Source organism: Nyctereutes procyonoides, unplaced genomic scaffold (genome assembly GCF_905146905.1).
Source record: "Nyctereutes procyonoides isolate TBG_1078 unplaced genomic scaffold, NYPRO_anot_genome, whole genome shotgun sequence".
NCBI classification, from domain to species: Eukaryota; Metazoa; Chordata; class Mammalia; order Carnivora; family Canidae; genus Nyctereutes; species Nyctereutes procyonoides.
Genome location: NW_026575136.1, coordinates 16,188,304 through 16,207,107, shown reverse-complemented (window position 1 = coordinate 16,207,107; position 18,804 = coordinate 16,188,304). Strand labels below are relative to the sequence as shown.

Sequence of the window (18,804 nt, the reverse complement as noted above, 5' to 3'; positions counted from 1 at the left end):
AAGTATTTCATTGTATGGCTACACTACAAAGTGCTTACTAAATTCTTGAATATGTGAAAAAAAAGAAAAGTTTAGTTTTAGATGTCAACTTTGACTCTGAAAAGGCATTAATTTTTCAGTATCTTCTATGTACTAGTATTGTAAAAGGTAGGGCTGGGCTAGGTCATGAAGAGTTGGGACTTTACCCTATGACAACAGGGAACTATGGAGCAATTTCAAGCAAAAGAATGACATGATGAAGTGCATGTTTTTATAAGATTAACTGAGAGGTAAGGTGGAGATCAAATGCATAGGAGAGAAATTGAAGGCAGGTTTAGAAGTACCCCAGAGAGAGAGGAGGATCTGCAGAAAGGCTGTGAGGATGGAAAAGAGGAGATGTATCTCTGAGGCATTTAAGTGGGAGTACCATCTGGGTCTGGGAACTGACAGACTCCGTAGGGCTTGATGGAGAAGGAGGAAGAGTCAAAGATAATATCAAGAGCAAAGTTTTGGCCAGAGGGTGAATGTTGTTGCCATTAACAGAGGCTGGCTAAAGGGAAGATGGGCAGTTGGCTAAGGGAAGTTGTTTTGCACATGAATATGAAGGAGCAACATAATGTCTAGATGGAGGATTCTGGACGTCGGAGATGCAGGTCTCAGAGAGAGGCTGGACTAGAGATGGGTTTTCATGGGTTTAGGAGTCACAGAGCTCACACGACTCAAAGAGAAGAGAACTATGGACTCATCCTCATTTAATGAAAGTGAGCAAGAAGAACCAGTGAAGATGACAAAGACAGAGGTGGAAGAAAGATCAAGTTAGGAAAGCCTTCTAGTAGTTAAGAGAGAATTTCAAGGATGAAGAAGGAGGAAACCTGATCAGATGCTGCAGAGGTGGAAAGACAGGAAGACCAATGGTTAGTGAATTTAAAATATGAAAGCTGCCCAAGAGTCCCAGGAATGGTGGAAGGGAGCCCAGGTGCTAAGGGCTGGAGGAAGGACTGACAGCGAGGGTCTGGCAGGAGCAGGGAGTGCAGCCTTCCCACAGGAGGCCAGGTAACGCAGGAGGGCAAGACAGGCTGTCGCCAGCATCAGCACACCAAGGCGGGCAGGACAGGACCCAAGCTCTCAAAAACGTAATCTCCTTCTATGCATCTTCAAAAGAGATAAAGGAAAACAAAACTGTGGTGCCTTTCTTTTAGTAATTGAAGATGCCTTCATTTACTCAAACTTAAAAAAAATACCTGTCAGTAATGGCTTTCATAAACTCATCAATCAGGTCATCATAACGTTGTGATCGATCTCTTTTCTGATATAAGCCCATGTAAAATGGATCTTTTAAGAGTGCCTATAAGACCAAATGTAAAAATAAAATCATTTTGTTATAAAACCAGCTTAAACATATTCTATAAAGCAAAAATTGCAATTTAAAAAGTTACCAATGTAATTTTTAAAACCTTACTACATTTCCTTCCAGAAACTCTAAACAGGCTTAATTTACTGTTATTTATATAAATACTGAAAGTTTGGGAAACAGAGGTTTGCTGAAGGGAAGGGGGAGAAGGGATTGGGGACGGGGTAGCTGGGTGACAGGAGGGCACGTGATATGATGAGCAATGGGCGTTATACACAATTGATGAATTACTGAAACATACACTTGAAACTCATGATGTGCTATATTTAAATTAAAAAGAAAAACATAGTTTAAGCAAAGACTAACTTTCATCAAAAAATTTTTCTCATATTATCTTCAAAAGGAAGAGTGTAATAAAACTTTTGTTTTTCATATACAGGAGGAAGATCAAAAGAGGAAAATGGTTTTACTCACTGGATTATCCGTTCCTACATCAATACACACAGGCAGGCATCTATCAGGCCGTATTCCTGCACAAGCTGTATACAAACAAAGTTTTCCTACTGGGATTCCCATTCCATAGACACCCAGATCTCCGAGACCCAGAATTCTCTCTCCATCAGTCACCACAACAGCCTTAATTACAAAAAAATATATAAATTAAAAGTTGTCAAAAATGGGGTACTAGAGAAAAAAGGCATTTGAAAAAAAATATTCTCTTCATATATTTTCACTGTCACTTTAAAAAATTGCTTCTGGACTAACTTCCAAGTAAACCAAACAAGAACACTTAAAATTCTAGGATTTCTAGAATCTAGGTATTAAAATAGAGATGAACTAGATGTGATTTCCCTTAGTCTTTGGTTTAGAAACAGAATGCTTCTGACTGGAGGTTCAGCTTATATATCTTCACAAAGACTAAACTGGGGAGAGGCAGGCAAACTTCTGATAGAGATTAACCAGAAGAGAAAAACAAGGTTAGAAAGGAACATGCTGCTCCCACGTAATAACCTAGGCCAAACAAGAAACACCTTAACAACAGTGGGGGGCAGAAAAAAGATCTAAAATAAAAAAATATACCTATCTACAAGGTTTTAAGATGATGTTAGGAGTTTAATTATCTGGCCAAATTGTTTTCTAGATTATTAGAACTCACAATTATTCATCAAAGGTTATTTTGGTGAGGAAGACATGTTATAAAGGCAAGTAAGATTACTGCCTGTAATAAGCACTGAAGTCTACCAAAAGATCTTAAGTAAATCATTAGATTTTACTTTGTGAAAGATAGCCAGATTGACCAAGATTTGTATTTATTACATTTGAAACTCTTAAGAGTTTTAGATTTGCTTAAGGATCTAAAACCTATCCGAGATTTAGGAAAAAAAAAACAAAAACATAATCCTCTCACTACCCACCAAAAGGAAAAGTTTTTATGGCATTTTAATGTGTTTTCTCTACCTAGAATAGTATCAATAGAAACAGAAAAGGAATACAGAGAAGGCGAGAAACCCCAGTGGTAGCGATAGTGATAGGTTCACCTCGTGAACTCCCATTTCAGTCCGAGTCGAACTCTGTACTGGTGACCGTTTTGCAATTATTATTATCACGATTTCCTCAGAGCACTAAACTCGCATGTATGCAAGTGCAAAATAAATCAGCAACAATGAAAACTATCTTGTAAATTCAGAGGTAACTTACAAAGAAGGAAAAAAACATCTTGAAGAGGAAGGTTGTGCTATTAGTAGTACCTTAACATGATTTTCTGGCCAGTTATCCACAATTGATCTAACATGACCTCTGTCTGAGATTGAAATAAATAATCCCCTGCAACAGAACAAAAACACCTTTGCATTTCACAACAGTTTTTTGTTTTCTCCTAAGTTTTTGTTCATAACTGGAATATTTAGATATTTTAATAAAACATCAAGACACAGTATCATTTCTGAGCAGATTTAGTGAAATCAATACTGGATTATTTTCAAACATTTTCAGCTACTTCAAACTGTAATTGCATTGCTCACACGGAAGCTGCAACAAAGATCATTATTAAATGATATAATCGTTTTACCCAAGAAGAAACTCGATACACCTCCAGTAGAAAGCAGTATAAAAATCAACCATCAATGCAGGAGAGCGTAATAAAGCTATGTAAATTACTATTAAAACTCAGTAAAACTGATCATTTGAAATCTGAAGGAGCAGGAAGGGAACAAAGAAAAGTAACTTCACGCAAGAGAAGCCACCCTTGAAGCATTAGGAAAAAATGAAGTTATTTTCAACACACAGTATACTGCTATCCAAGTGAGATAAAGCATCTGGATTTTAAAAAAGAAGAGATGAAAAGAAGAAGGGGATGGGGGAGAAAATGAGTCAGGTACAGAGGAAGGCCAACAGGTCCCAGGGCCTTCACACTGGTTCTTACACTGAACCTTCTCATTGGTATCTCAACTTTGGCATTGCTATCCTGGCTCAAATGAGTTTAAACAGTTTCTCAACCATAGCTATATACTAGAATCACCCGATGGGCTTTTTAAATAATGCCAGGGCCCCCATCCCCAGAGATTCTGATTTAACCGACCTGGAGTTTAGGTCAAGATTTACTTATCTAAATACAAGACCATCTTCTGTGTAAAAAAACACAGTATCTGCCCTCACCCCAAAGTCATACTCTCCATGCTTCATGTCACTTCTGAGCACTGGACACATGTCAGAACCACACCAGGAACTTCTATGAAACACCTACACGGGGGCCCAAGTCCAGCCTGACTGAACCAGAATCTATAGGTGGGGCCCAGGCATAAATAGGTCTTTTTCTCCTTGCCCTTTAATCTGGATTGAGAACCCCTAATCTAAATGAAAAAGAAACTCTAAAGGAGCTCAACAGCTGGGTTAACTTAAGAAACGTTTAAGACACATTAGCTGATGTCAGTACACAGGATACAACAGTGTTCTCAAAGTATCTTCCAGGGAACACCTGCAATACTGTTGCCAACCATGTTCATTAAAATGCAGACCTCCACATCTTCTCCTTTTTCATTAAAATCTTGGGAATGAGAAGGAGAGGAAGGCTGGCACGGATCATCATTTTAAGTCCCACGGTGTTTTGTTACACACGTTAAAGTCTGAAAGCCACTAGGTTAGATGAGAGGCGAGTGAAGATCAACACTATCCACACATTAACTGAGGCTACATCTGTATCAGCAGGACATGGGAAAGGCGTGAGGATGGTGAAAACGCTAACAGGTGAGAGGAACGCAACAAGAAAACACAAATTAAAAGTTTACGAGGAAACGGTCTCCTCAGGTCCTCCTGTGACCTTCTCAGCTGCTCTTGGGTAGGCGCTAGCATCCCGATTTTATGAGAAAACAGATCCAGAGGGAGAAAGAGACTGATGAGAAGACCTCAGTAGACGTCCACTCCAGTACTCTTTCTATTTACAATAGTGGAGGTGCTAGAACTATTTGAAATTGAAATTTGAAGAAGTTCATAAAAAAAGAACAAACAATAGAAATTAAAGCCAACAAAAAAAAATGAGAATCTTTTAATTTGGACAGACTATCAAGTTGACATCAATGAGAACTCTGGAGAATCTGCTACCAAAACTAAAGTACCCCCTGTTTTTGGTACAGAAATGCACAGTTCTTCTAACAATCATAACTTACAGAGGATTAGGAATGAATGTTGCCGATTCTACAAAAGCAAGATATGAACATGTTGGGTTTTTATTGACCCCCCCCTTTTTTTTTTATTGACCCCTTTTTATCCTAATGAAGCTTTTGGGAGAAGGGAAACGTGATTGACATAAGATCGCAATCTTTAAAGAGAAATGTAAGGGGTGCTAGGGAGTGCTATTTTTCCTACACAATCATCATTTACAAAAATATTTTTGAAAATCAGCCTTACTTAGGTCTTCTAAAGATGTGTCCATACTGGGAACAGGCAAGACCCACTGTTGGCGTGTACACAATCGGCATCAAACTTTCGATATCATCTTGCAGAATTCTATAAAACAGCTTTTCATTTCTTTCTTGTATTCCCATTATATAGATGTACCTGAAATTAAGCGTCCAAAATAATGTCTACATCAGTCAGCATTTATGCTCAAAGTTTTGGCCTTTGGAAATTAAACGTAAACATCTAAAATGGAGGACTAGCTTCCCTACCAGAAAAACAAAACCCTAAGTTACTATTATTTAACACCAAGGACAAAAATTAACAAAAATAAAAAATGTTCTTAAATAGCAGATGATAATGAAGAAGAGGAGGAGGAGGAGAAAAGCAGGAACAGCTACTATTTATTGAGCCCTTTACTGTGAGTCAGGCTCCACACCAGGCACTAGAAATGCAAAGACTACCGTGAGACCACCCTACCCTTAAGGAAATAACCTTCAAGGTGGTGGACATGTAAATATGGAAGCAAAATAGGGATCCCTGGGTGGCGCAGCGGTTTGGCGCCTGCCTTTGGCCCGAGGGCGCGATCCTGGAGACCCGGGATCGAATCCCACGTCGGGCTCCCGGTGCATGGAGCCTGCTTCTCTCTCTGCCTGTGTCTCCGCCTCTCTCTCTCTCTCTCTCTGTGACTATCATAAATAAATAAAAAAAAAATATATGGAAGCAAAATAAAGTGGGATTGATTCAAATATTTACTAAGTACTAAGTGCCAGGCACTATTTTGGACTCCCGGGATACAAGAAGTAACCCCTGTCCTTGTGGAGTTATAATCCAGTAGGTTTAACGGCATCATGAGGTCTTTAAAGGAGCACAGAGGTGCCACAAAGACAATGGTCAATTCATATATAAGTGGCTTTTCAAGAATAAAGTTGAGAAAACTTGGAAATATTGGCTTAAAAAAAAAAAAAAAAACAGTGGCTGGGGTGCCTGGCTGGCTCAGTCAGAAGAGTATGGACTCTTGATTTGGGGATTGTGAGTTGGAGCCCCATGTTGGGTATAGAGATTACTAGAAAAAAAAAAGAAATGGACTTAAAAATAAAAAGCTGTAGCTTCTACTATTAATAAAGAAAGAAAGAAAAAGAAACAAAACCAGTGATCACCTTGAATTAATAAATACATGTAAAACAGACTCATTACTTTTCACTCAAACTTGTCTCTCCTCTTGTTATCTGACCAGATGGGAATCGGAGATCCCATTCTTGATTTCTTCCTCTCCCACTCTGCCTTTCCCTAGTGTAGTAAGTCAACAAGGCCTAGCGTCCTCCAGCTAAATCATTTTCAAATATATCTCTATATATACCTTCAACTTCCTTCTAGCCTAAAATACACCTCCCCAAATACAGTCCCCAAGCAGGACTATAAACCCAAGTCCTGCTTTACTTACTGTTCAGTGTCTTTCCTATCTCCTTACCTAACTTCTTGAAAGTTTGCATTTCCCTTCATGAGAATCCCAATCATTTCTCAGTCATTGTACTTTTCCGTTTGCCCCATCAGATCAAAGAAATCACTCTCACCTGTCATCAAACAATAATTTCCTGTACTTAACAAACCCAAAAGATATTTTTAATTCTGCATGCAGACTGATCCCTCTACCCAGAATACCATGCCCTTCTTTCTCATTTTACCTGCCACCTGTAATAGGCGGTTTAAAACTCAGCACAGGCATCACTTCCTCTAGGAAGTTTAAATGGACTCCCCAAGTCCAGTGAGGGGCCCCTATTTGCGCTTTCAGAATATCCTCTGCAGTACCTTTTCCTCCTTGTTCTGCACAGTGTAGTATAGAGTACAATGATGATCACAGTGTAACTAGTTATTGATGAGCTCCTAGAAGGCAGGGCTGGGATGATGACACATTCTAGTTTGCCTGGGACAGCTTCAGTTATGCTTCTTTTTCACTCCCCTAGATTGGATTATATATTATATGGTCACCTATCATTTTTACCTACTTTACATCCTTAGTGGCTAGTACAGTGGCACACACAAAGTAGAAGATTAACAAAAGTTGAATAGAAAGGGTACAAATCAGGGCAGCACAGGTGGCTCAGCGGTTTAGGGCTTGATCCTGGGGTCCCGGGATCGAGTCCCATGTTGGGCTCCCTGCATGGAGCCTGCTTCTCCCTCTGCCTGTGTCTCTGCCTCTCTCTCTCTCTGTGATAAAATATTTTTTTTTTCTTTTTTAAAGAAAGGGTACAAATCAGATGACAGCTCTTGCTCCTAAACATTCCATTCAAGGCTGAAATGCTCTGTGATTTTAAGCTTAAAAAATAGATTTCTGCTAAATTTTATAATAGTGAACACAGTATTCAATGAAATAAAGGAAACACAGTCATTATAAAAATAAGTTAACTCCTAAAACACAAACTTCATTATGAGACTGCATATTTCTTATGCAATAATCATAATGCTCCCAATTCTTCTGATCAGAGCATCAATAAAGAACTAGACATCTAATCAACTCTTACTTTTCCAAAGGGCCATTCATTTTTTTCACGTTTTTATGAAATCGTAAAGCTTGAATATCCTGTGTCTCTATTTTGGGAGGTAGAAGTCCTTGAAGACCAAGCATTTGTCGCTCTTGTAATGTAAATGCCATTCCCTAAAAAGGAGAAAAGGATTAAAAATTATTGCTTACTGAGGTTGCAATGATGCTATCCTGCAAAAATGTAATTTAGATGTAAATTTTTAAAAAAATCAGTAAGATATCATTTTGCCCAGACTATAAAACATTTTTAAGACTGATCATCTCTATTATTGGTGAGGGTGTGGTAAAAGTTACTCTTTATCATTGCTGGAAAAATAAACAGGTTTAAGCTTTTTAGAAGTCACCCCAAAAATATTCTTAAATTTTAATGCACATACTCTACAATAGAGCAATTCTACTTTTAGACAGCCATCGTAAAGAAATATTCATGCATAAAATAAAGAGGTGTATATAAAAAGATTATAGTAGTGTTTCTATTTCTCTTGACTATAACATACTAACTAAAAGCCCATCAATTATGGGGAACCTATGGTATTTCTAGACTATGAAATACCATACACTTACCACAGATCTCTAATTACGTAGAAGAATCTCTTAGACACATAGTTAAGGGGAAAAAAGCACGCTGCAAATCAAACACGCTCACTGTGGACTGTTATGTTCAGAAAACCCCCATTAAGTACATACTATATACAGGTGCATGAGAATATACATTGCACATTAGAAATGTATAATGTATACATTAGAAATGAAATTAACAGAATACAGCTTGAAGAACACAAACCAAACTGATGACAGGAGCTACTCCCACTAGAAAGATGTGAGGTGGAGTTGAGAAGGGCAAAGGAGGGAATGATACTGAGAAAGAAATTAACCTATGTCATAAGAAAATCTTTTCCAATTTCTAATACTTAGCTGTGTGTTAAATCCCTTTCACCAAAGTGATGTCAGTGAAAATGCCAGAATAGGGACTTCCCAAATCTTTTCCTCTATAAAAGTAGTAAGAACACTGGCCAAGTGATCAGAATAAATTTTTTTCAGAATTCTGGAAACTAACCAAAGGCTTCAGCAATCAGGGAACATTTTACTCAAGAAAAACAGCTGAATTTTCATAAGAACAGCTAGTTTCATGACATCTTTATTTGCCTTATTCCTATTTTTTCCTTAGCTCCACAGTAGCCTAGAAAGCAGCAATCACTATGAAACAATTGCTTTGAAAACAGAATCTAGCAGCTACTAAAGGGAGGTTGGAGGTAATTCTAAAGCCCCGTATCCAGGAAATTTGCCATTATTTGATCTGTCTGGTGGTACAGGGGAAGACTCCACTTGCAAGGCTGTATTTAACCTGATTTGGAGTTCACCCAGTGTGAATAGGTTTTTCCTCCAGAAAATCTTGCTGAAAACAATCAGAGGTAATTATTTAACATGGCAGCTGCCTAAGGCAGTGGGTAACAGCTCACGCAAACAGGATAACCAAAAATCTTTCTGAAAAGGAAAAGCTGAGAAACAAAATGTCCACAGAGTGGGTGAGAGTTTGAAAAGTTTAATATATTCCTAGGAATCTCATCATGAGCTATAGGCAAGTCCAGGAAAAGACCTGGGGCCGGGGGGGGGGGGGGGGGGGGGGCGGGGGGAGGCTTCAGCTCCCACCTCGGACTACCTTGAGGCTCCGTGTAATCCGTGTAAGCAGGAAATGATGGCTGACGGTTAGTTGTAAACTGCCTGAGTACTAAAGGCATGCCCCAACATGCACACAGAGCCCTCAGGTATTTAAGTCTCCATCTAATCATAAGTGGACCACCAAGCTCACAAAGCAGACTTTAGTGGGCCTATCAAACAAGAATAAACCCTTTAAAGAAGTAGTTCAATTATACATCACACACATAAAAAAATTAGTTCAGAAATTTAGTAAATAGACAACAGCAATACAAGAAACACTGAGAGGAATATCTGGTTTCCAGAGCAGCCACATTATTGATAATGTCCAGTTTTCAACAAAAAAATTATAAGGCACGCAAAAAAACAAGGTCTGGCTCATATAAAGAAAAAAGGGTAATTAATAGAAACTGCCCCTAAGGAATCTCAAACATTGTACTAAATAAACAAAGACTTTAGTTATTTTGGATATATTCAAAGAACTAAAAGATAGCACATCTAAAGAAGTAAAGGGAAGTACAAGAAGGATATCCCACTAACTACAGAATATCAATGAAAAGATATAAAAAGGGACCAAACATACAAATTCTGGAATTGAAAGTACAATCATTGAAGTAAAAAGAAAATCCGAGGGGCTCAACAGCAGATTTGAGCAGGCGATTGGCAAACATAAAGTCAACTGAGATTACCTAGTCTGAGAAATAGAAAAAAAAAAAGCAATTAGTAAATATGAACAGAGCCTCAGACTCGAGTGGAGCATTATCAAGTGTGCCAATGTATGCATAACAGTAGTCCCAGAAGGCCAGGAGTATGGAACTATATACAGCAATAGTTTTTGTGTACGATTAAAATTAAATTAGAATCAATCTCAACTAGATTGTCATAAAGACAAGAATTGCAATCCCCAGGGCAAACCACTAAGAAAATAACTCAGAAAAAGGCAGTAGAAGAGGGGCACCCGGGTGGCTCAGTGGTTGAGCGTCTGCCTTTGGCTTAGGGCGTGATCCTGAGGTCCTGGGATCGAGTCGTGCATCAAGCTCCCTGCAGGGAGCCTACTTCTCCCACTGCCTAGGTCTCTGCCTGTCTCTCTTGTGAATGAATAAAATTTTTTAAAAAGGCAGAAGAAGAAATGAAAAAGGAATTAAAATGGCATACTAGAAAATATCAATTTAACACAAAGGAAGGGAACAATGGAGAAATATGGGAACAAAAAAGACAAGACACAAACTACAAAATGGCAGACATAAATCATTTTATCAACCATTATATAATGTAAATGGATTAAAATCTATAATAAAAAGGCATGGATTGGTAAGACGGAGAACATGATCCAATTTTATGATGTCTACAAGAGACACTTTAGTTCAAAAAACACAATTAGGTAGGAAGCAAATGGATGCAGCTCCATCTCATGACCACAAGATCATGACCTGAGCCAAAAATCAAGAATCAGATGCTTAAATGACTGAGCCACTCAAGCGCCCAGGTGTCCAAGTCTTGATCTTGGCCTGGGTCTTGATCTCAGGGTCATGAGTTCAAGCTCCCCACTGGGTGTGGAGCCTACTTAAAATAAAAAGTTAAAAAAAAAGAAAAAAAAGTGTTGTATTTATAATGCAGGGTAGAAGTTAAAATGATTTAAAAAGCAATTTTATATATTAGGTACTTATGTTAATAGTTGATCAAATGCTTAAATTTGCTAGCCTGCTATTAATAAGTGAAGCAAGCCTGCAAAGATGACATTAGCTTCACATGAACACCTTGATTAGTTCTTTTTTTTTTTTTTTAATTTTTATTTATTTATGATAGTCACAGAGAGAGAAAGAGAGAAAGGCAGAGACATAGGCAGAGGGAGAAGCAGGCTCCATGCACCGGGAGCCCGATGTGGGATTCGATCCAGGGTCTCCAGGATCGCGCTCTGGGCCAAAGGCAGGCGCCAAACCGCTGCACCACCCAGGGATCCCACCTTGATTAGTTCTTGAACCGTCCCCTTCTCCTCCTCTCTCCATCTCCCCAGGCCCACCTATCCCGCCATGTCTGCCCTTTTCTCATCTATGCCACGGCAATACCCTCCCAATCAACATCGTGGAAGTGTGCCTCCTTCAGCTGGTCCTGAAAAACTCCCTGAGCTATTTTCCTTTAGACACACTCAGTTCCTTCACATATGCCAACACTGAAAAAATCCGTTAACCAGATCCGAACGTACAGGTAAACACACTGGGGAGAGAGCAAAGGCCCCTCTATTTCTTTCCCTCCCAGTGCGGTTAGAGTTCTCTATTGGGGATTAGGAAGTTACCAAATACCTACTTACAAAACTGATAGCTAGTAACTAACGATTCATAATGTCAAGACCGAACACAATAGGGGCACCTGGTGGCTCAGTTAGTTAAATGTCTGTCTTCAGCTCAGGTCACGTTCCCAGGGTTCTGAGACAGAGTCCCGCCCTGGGCTCCTGCTCGGCAGAGAGTCTCCTTCTCCGTCGCCCTCTGCCTGCCTCTCCCCCTGCTTGTGCTGTTTCTCTGTCAAATAAATACATAAAATCTTTAAAGAAAGACTGAAAACAATATTTAACAATAGCATTATGGCTAACTGATTATAAAACATCCCCTAAAGCAAGGAACTCATATTTACATAGAATTTACATTGCCTAAAGTAGCTTTCCAGTTTTCTTTTTCCTCCACAACAGTCTAGATGAAGAAACTGGGATCCAAAGAGGTTATGACCACACTGAAGATTACATGTCCTGTAAGGGTCAGTCTCTGTTATTCCAAATCGACCTACTCAACCACGATGTAGCCATATATAGAAGGCTTATGAAGCATCATGGAGATTATTGATAATACGCTCTCCCCAGTAGTAAAATGGCATATAAAATTGTATACTACAAATTTAAAAGTAAATACACTTTTAAGGGGATTTGGCAAAATAAAAACATGATATACTGGGGTGGTAGGAATGTGATTTTCCTTCATTAGTCACAATATAATTCTTATTATTTACAGAAATAACAAGAAAAAATTGAATTAGTTTATATTAGAGATCCAGTCGGAGGAAATTAAAATAAAAACAGAGATCTGGAAAGGTTAAACAAAGAGCCAAAGTTTCATGGCTAGAAATCACTTGATCTTAGCCAAAAGGCCGAGAAGCGATTCATGGCTAGAAATCAAAATTCACACCGAAATTCCTGCTTATAACCCAGCGTGATGATATCCAATCCTTTAAAGTATAAGGACTTCTAAAAAATTTCATAAAGAATTTCATATTCATACCAGAATAGGCAAATCTATAGGAAGAGAAAACAGATTTGTGGTTGCCAGGGGCAGAGGAAGGAAAGGGGGGAGGGGGGCTGACAGCCGAATGGCCTCCACGTTTCCATTTCAAGTGATGGATGCAGGACACCGAATGCACCTAAGGTCACCGGCCTATACAATTTTAAATGGTTAAAACTGTAAACTATACACTATTTAACACAATGAAAAAGCCTTACAGACATAGCAACAGGTCTGCCTTTAGTAGGCAGTGACTACAGACATCTTAAAAGATTACAATCTTAAAAGAATTCAGTACTGCCTAAAATTACTATTTAATTAATCACAGCAGCAACATACTCTTAAAACATTTAGCTTACAAGGTGTGAAGTAGAAACCTGATTTAAGTCCCCAAGGAGTTCATGGCCCTTGAATCAGGAATCATGAGTCTATGTTCCTTCTTAAACACACATGACAAAAAAAAAAAACTCTGATACTTAAGGGGCTTCCAAAAGTCATCTTCGGTTAGGTACCTACACAGATGCTATCCAGTCGTGGAGGTTTCAGAGGGCCAGAGCGTTAGATTTTCTTTTCTTTACAGAAGTACTGTAATGCATTTGAGATTACCCTCCTCCTTAAAATTAATTACTTTATAAATTTAACAATATACTTCATAAATTTAATTTAACGTACTTCATAAATTTCTCATAATTCCGAGTACATTTTAGATAGTTTCTGTAAGGATAAAAATAAGACCAACATAATTAGCAAATATTTTCTATACCCATAGCGTTGTAAAAAATGTAAAATTCTGAATGGTGCCTGTCCCAAAGGAACTTTAACCTTAACCTTTAGTTAAGAAATAAAAGTTCACGAAAACGTAAATACCAACGATAACTTCAATGACAACGTAAGACATGAAAGGAAGCACGCAGCCACGGACGTGGGTTACTCGCCACAGGAACAGGAAGATAAAAAACTGCTACAGGTTGCAGAGATGGGAACGATTATTCCAGTCTACGGTGTACGAGAAGGCTCTACAGGAGAACTGGATTTTGGATGAGCTGCATCGTGAAGAGCAAGCAAGATTTGGGGAAGCAAGGCCAAAACGAGGGAGGGTTAGAATATCCCTCAGTGAGCATCACTCAGTTCACTGCTGCCGGCTGAATTCTCATTCTGGCAAGGTCTCAAAAATACAAAGAAGAGGCGCTCGTGTGACCCGTGGTCAAATGTCCCTTTGTAGGCCTGAAGTCCTTCAAAACACATCCTACTGTACACGAGTTACCCCCAATGCCCATCATGGCAGACGAATGGGAATGGCAAATTTCTGAGGACTGTTGCTTTAAAATAAAGCCCACCTTAATCTGCACCACTCCCAAGAGGTAAATCTCACTTATTACAATAAACTCCATGTAAACTCTTACAAGGTTTCAGTAAGAAATCTCTCTCCAGAAGTATATGTACTTACTAATTAATATAACCACTAGGAAATAGGGACTTGCCCGGTGAACACAGTTTGGACCCTGAATAAAGGCAAGACTAGATACCAACAATTCCCATCACTTCTGCCCCAAAAGCATAAAAGAGGGGGTCAGAAGTCTCTCCACTTTGAAGCAGTGCTGTGAGATTAAAGGGCAAAAGCACCCAAGTGCAACAATTTGTGTCCAAAAAGCTGGGTGGGGGTATGGTAGGGGTGGACGTTAGACAAAATTTCATTTTACAATTTTGACCCCGTATCCCAAGTGCTCAGTTGCATTGGTCCAGGATAAGTACTTGTTCTGAGCTGGGTAAATCTAAGTTTTCCACACTGGCCAGAAGTCCTGGCCAGACTGCTATTCTAGGGACTTTTTCTGAGCTGAGACTAGGAAATAAAGTCAAATTTTTTCTGGTGGTAGAAGTTGTGGTGGGTGAAAGTGGAAGCGATAAAACAGTCATGAGTCTTGCCCCGTGGAGAAAGGTGGAAAGTCGTGCGGAAAAAACCCAAATACTTCTGAATAGTTTTAGCATGAGCCTACAAAATAAAAATAAAAAGTTCACACTTTATCAGTCTAAAAGATATCAAACCTTTACCAGGAAGAGAGAAAAGGTTAATATTAATGTCACTAACCTTGTTTGTTCTTGGGTTTAGCATGAGCGGCTTGCCTTTCTCTTTTATGTGTATGTGACGACATGCCAAGGTGGAAGGAACAGCAACTATTCTTAACCGGGACAACATCTTTCCTTTCACCTGGGAGAAAAGAAAAAATAAAGGATGAGAAACATATGATAGAACTGCCTGCCCATCCAGGTATCAGTTTTCGAAAGCTTAATTTTCCACACTTGAAAAAGCTTTTTTCAAAGTATGATTATGTGTCTACAGGTTGTAACAGTTGTAAAAGAGTAGTAATTGGGTGAAAACAAAGATTGACTTTTCCTGACAACACTCTTAAGTCCCTGGTTAGTAATCATTGCTATTTTGCATATACTGCATTTCTTTTTCTAACCCACCCAAGTGCGGCAAGGTACGTATCTCCCCTTTAGGAGAAAAAGAAATGGGAAGATTAATAAACAAGGTAACATCTAGTAAACAAGGACATGCGGTCCATGCACATGGGTGTGGGAGTTTAGGTTGAAAGTGGAAAGGTAACAGGAAAGCCTGGAGCACAAACATTCAGAGGAAGAGAAACTTACTCAAATTCTTAATCTGGATGTAGAATTTTAATGTACTAATATAGTCAGTGCTTATTTTTATTTTTTTTTAAGATTTTATTTATTCGTGAGAGACACAGAGAGAGAGAAAGAGAGAGAGAGAGAGAGAGGCAGAGACACAGGCAGAGGGAGAAGCAGGCTCCATGCAGGGAGTCCGAGGTGGGACTCGATCCCAGGACCCCAGGGTCATGACCTGGGCCAAAGGCAAGCGCTAAACCACCGAGCCCCCCAGGGATCCCTATAGTCAGTGTTTAAATGTAATGTACTAAATATGTTTTGTTTTAAAAAAAAAAACCTGTTATTTAATATTAAAAACATGCAAATTGGATATAAAACCTGTTTTTGCCCTTTCACACTCATCACAAACACATGGGAATCTTTCAAAATGGAAAACTCTATATAATACATTAAACATCAAATATTTACTGATGGGAATATAATAGATTCTTCTGCATATCAATTCTCCCACCCAAATTCAATTTGCAAAGCCCCTCTATCTTAACCATTGGATTTATCCCACAGTAAGTTTTCTACTGGAATTTTTATTTGCTGAAATATCAAGGTTTCAATACCCTGATGCAGCAAACAGGTGCAGCAAACCATTACACTGGGATTATTTTTTAAGTTAATTTTTATGGAAGTAAAATTCACATAACAAAATGTGCCATTTTAAAGTGAATAATTCAGAGGGATTTAGAAAATCCATAATGTTGGGCACCTGAGCGGCTCAGTCGGTTAAGCATCTGCCTTTGGCTCAGGTCATGATACTCTTCTCCCTCTCTCTCAGCCTGCCACTCCCCTGCTTGGACTTGCTCTCTTTCAAATAAATAAAATCTTTTTTAAAAATTTGAAAAAAAGAAAAATGAAAATCCATAATGTCGTGCAACCCATATCTATCTAGTTCCAAAACACCTTCACTATCCCAGAAGGAAATACTACCCATTACATGGCTCTGCCTCCTCCTCCAGTGCCCACAACCACCAACCCGCTTTCTATCTTTATGGATTTACGTGTTCTGGATGTTTTATATAAACGTGCTGCATAAATGCGGCCACAAAAAAAATCTATATGATTATAAGGACATCAAGAACCATGAGAGATGGAGACTGGGGGAGGGAGGACAGAACAGATAATTCAAGGTACAAACCTGCAGTGAGAGTCCTAAGAAATCATAACTCCTAAAGGTCTAATGCATAGGATAGTGAATACAGACAACAATTTTGTATTATAATCATCAAACTTTCTAAGAGACTAGATCTTAATTGTTCCAACCACTAAAAAAAAAAAAATGATAATTATACAACATAAGAGGCAAGAGCTATCAATACAATGGCAATCATATTATAATATATAAATGCATCAAATTAATGTCATACACCTTAAATTTACACAGTATCATATGCCAAATATACTTCAATAATATAATAAAGAATTATGAGAGATATACAACAAAATAATTGGTCATTTTAAAGAGTTAATGTCCTGAAAGACAAACACTAAGGAACTACTGCAATTTAAAGAAGGCTGACCATATGACAAACGCAAAATCTGAATTAAAAAAAATGCTATCAAAGACATTTATTGGGACAATTGGCAAAACTGAAAGATATACTGTAGCTTAAATAAAAGTACTGTAGGGGCACCTGGATGGCTCAGTGGTTGAGTGTCTGTTTTAGGCTCAGGTCATGATCCTGGGGTCCTGGGATTGAGTCCTGCATTTGACTCTTCGCAACGAGCCTGCTTCTCTATGTCTCTGCCTTTCTCTGTCTTTCATGAATAAATAAATCTTTTTTAAAAAAGTACCATAAAACTTTAAGTTGTCTCTATTTGATAGCCATATGTAAGAGATATCCTTGTTCTGAAAACACAGTGAAGTATTAAGGGGCCAAGAAGTATGATATATGCAACCAAAGCCTTTTAAATAATTTCAAAGTAAATTCTTAAAAGATTTGAAACGGTAGCTTTGATCATGTGTTTGTATGGTTCTTCCAGGAGAGACAACATTATTGCACAAAATTAAAACTTTGGTACGAAAGACTAGTATTGCAGTATACTGGCGAGGCAGACATCTAAGATATAGGATGGAATGATTTTTACTTTAAATCAGAGACAATCTGAAGAAAAATTCATTTTGTAATCAGCACTTGTAGTATAATCAATACTTGCAGGGGCGCCTAGGTGGCTCAGTCAGTTAAAAGTCCAACTCTTCATTTCCACTCAAGTTATGATCTCCGGGTCCTGAGATCAAGCCCCAAGACAGGCTCCAGCACGGAGTGTGCTTGAGGCCCCTGCCTCTCCCTCTGTGTCCTTCCCTCCCAAATATATAAATAAGATCTTAAAAAAAAATTTTTTTTTGGTTTTTGTCCCCAATTTCTGGCACAGAGCCCCTAAAAACCGGTGGAATTTCCTGAATGATACAAGTACTTTTTTGTTATTCATAGGAAGCCACTTTTGATGATACTGAGTTTATGCTAACGAGGTGACCTAGGGGGGACCCCTACAAAGCCTCCGGATACAGCTGGTCACCAGAAATATCATGTGATTAGAGAGTAGGAAATTTGTGCCCCACTCTGGAACCTACAGAAAGGGAAGTGGGCAGGCCTGAGATCTCCTTTTTAACAAGGAGATCTGCTGAGCTTTCATGTTGGTGCACACACGTAGATGCAGGGGGGTGACATGCTCAGGGAGGGCAAAGAGCTCTATGTCTTCCCCCCCACTCTCATCAATACCTAGGTTCTATGTATCCCTTCTGTGGGTTCCTAAGTTGTATCCTTTTATAATAAACCAGCAAATGTAAGCAAAGTATGTCTCTGAGTTCTGGGTGTCATTATAGCAAATCATCGAGTCAGGAGGGGTTGTGGGAAGCCTCAATTTACAGACGGTTGATCAGAAGTATGGGTCACAGCCTGGGACTAGTGATTGGCATCTTACATAGGGGCAGGGCAGTCTTTTGGGACTGAGCCCCTAACCTGTAGGATCTGAAGTTATCTCCATTCAGACAGTGTCAGAATTAAGTTAAATTAAGGCACGCCCAGTCAGCATCTGCTAAGAACTGGAGAACTGCTGGGTGTGGGGGGCAGGAAATATCTCACGTTTGGTGGCCAGAAGAATTGAGACTGCAAGTAAGGAGAATTCGAGTTTTTTCTTTCAGGAGTTAATTTAAGACCAGCATTCTAATATACGAAATCTATTTTCAACTCCTGGTTAAAGTTTTACTTTTCTACCCAATCCTGAATGTAGTCTGTATAATAAACATAACACCACTTGTCAAATCTACCTTACAGATGATGGTGACGATCAAATGAGAGACCATATGCAGAAAAGCATTATAATTACGGAATGTTTTATCACTGAAATTACTTTATTAGTAAGTGATATAGGGTAAAATAAAATACGAAGTAATTTTAATAGTGTCTTTAAAAACAGTGGGCGTAAGTTAAAAAATCAAGGAA

The 18,804-nt window shown here is 38.8% G+C and overlaps 1 protein-coding gene across 2 annotated transcripts in view; it reads right to left on the bottom strand.

Annotated features, from left to right (window-relative positions):
• Positions 1–18,804, bottom strand: part of LOC129495559 (NAD-dependent malic enzyme, mitochondrial) — a 48,736-nt gene that overhangs the window by 25,637 nt on the left and 4,295 nt on the right. For both annotated transcript variants that reach the window (XM_055303201.1, XM_055303200.1), the window contains 6 exons: positions 14,772–14,891; positions 7,744–7,877; positions 5,234–5,383; positions 3,079–3,154; positions 1,805–1,966; positions 1,221–1,324 (listed from right to left, as the gene is read on the bottom strand). In XM_055303201.1, coding sequence (XP_055159176.1) covers positions 1,221–1,324; positions 1,805–1,966; positions 3,079–3,154; positions 5,234–5,383; positions 7,744–7,877; positions 14,772–14,879 — 734 coding nt within the window. In that variant the 5' untranslated portion in view covers positions 14,880–14,891. The remainder of the gene's footprint in view (positions 1–1,220; positions 1,325–1,804; positions 1,967–3,078; positions 3,155–5,233; positions 5,384–7,743; positions 7,878–14,771; positions 14,892–18,804) is intronic.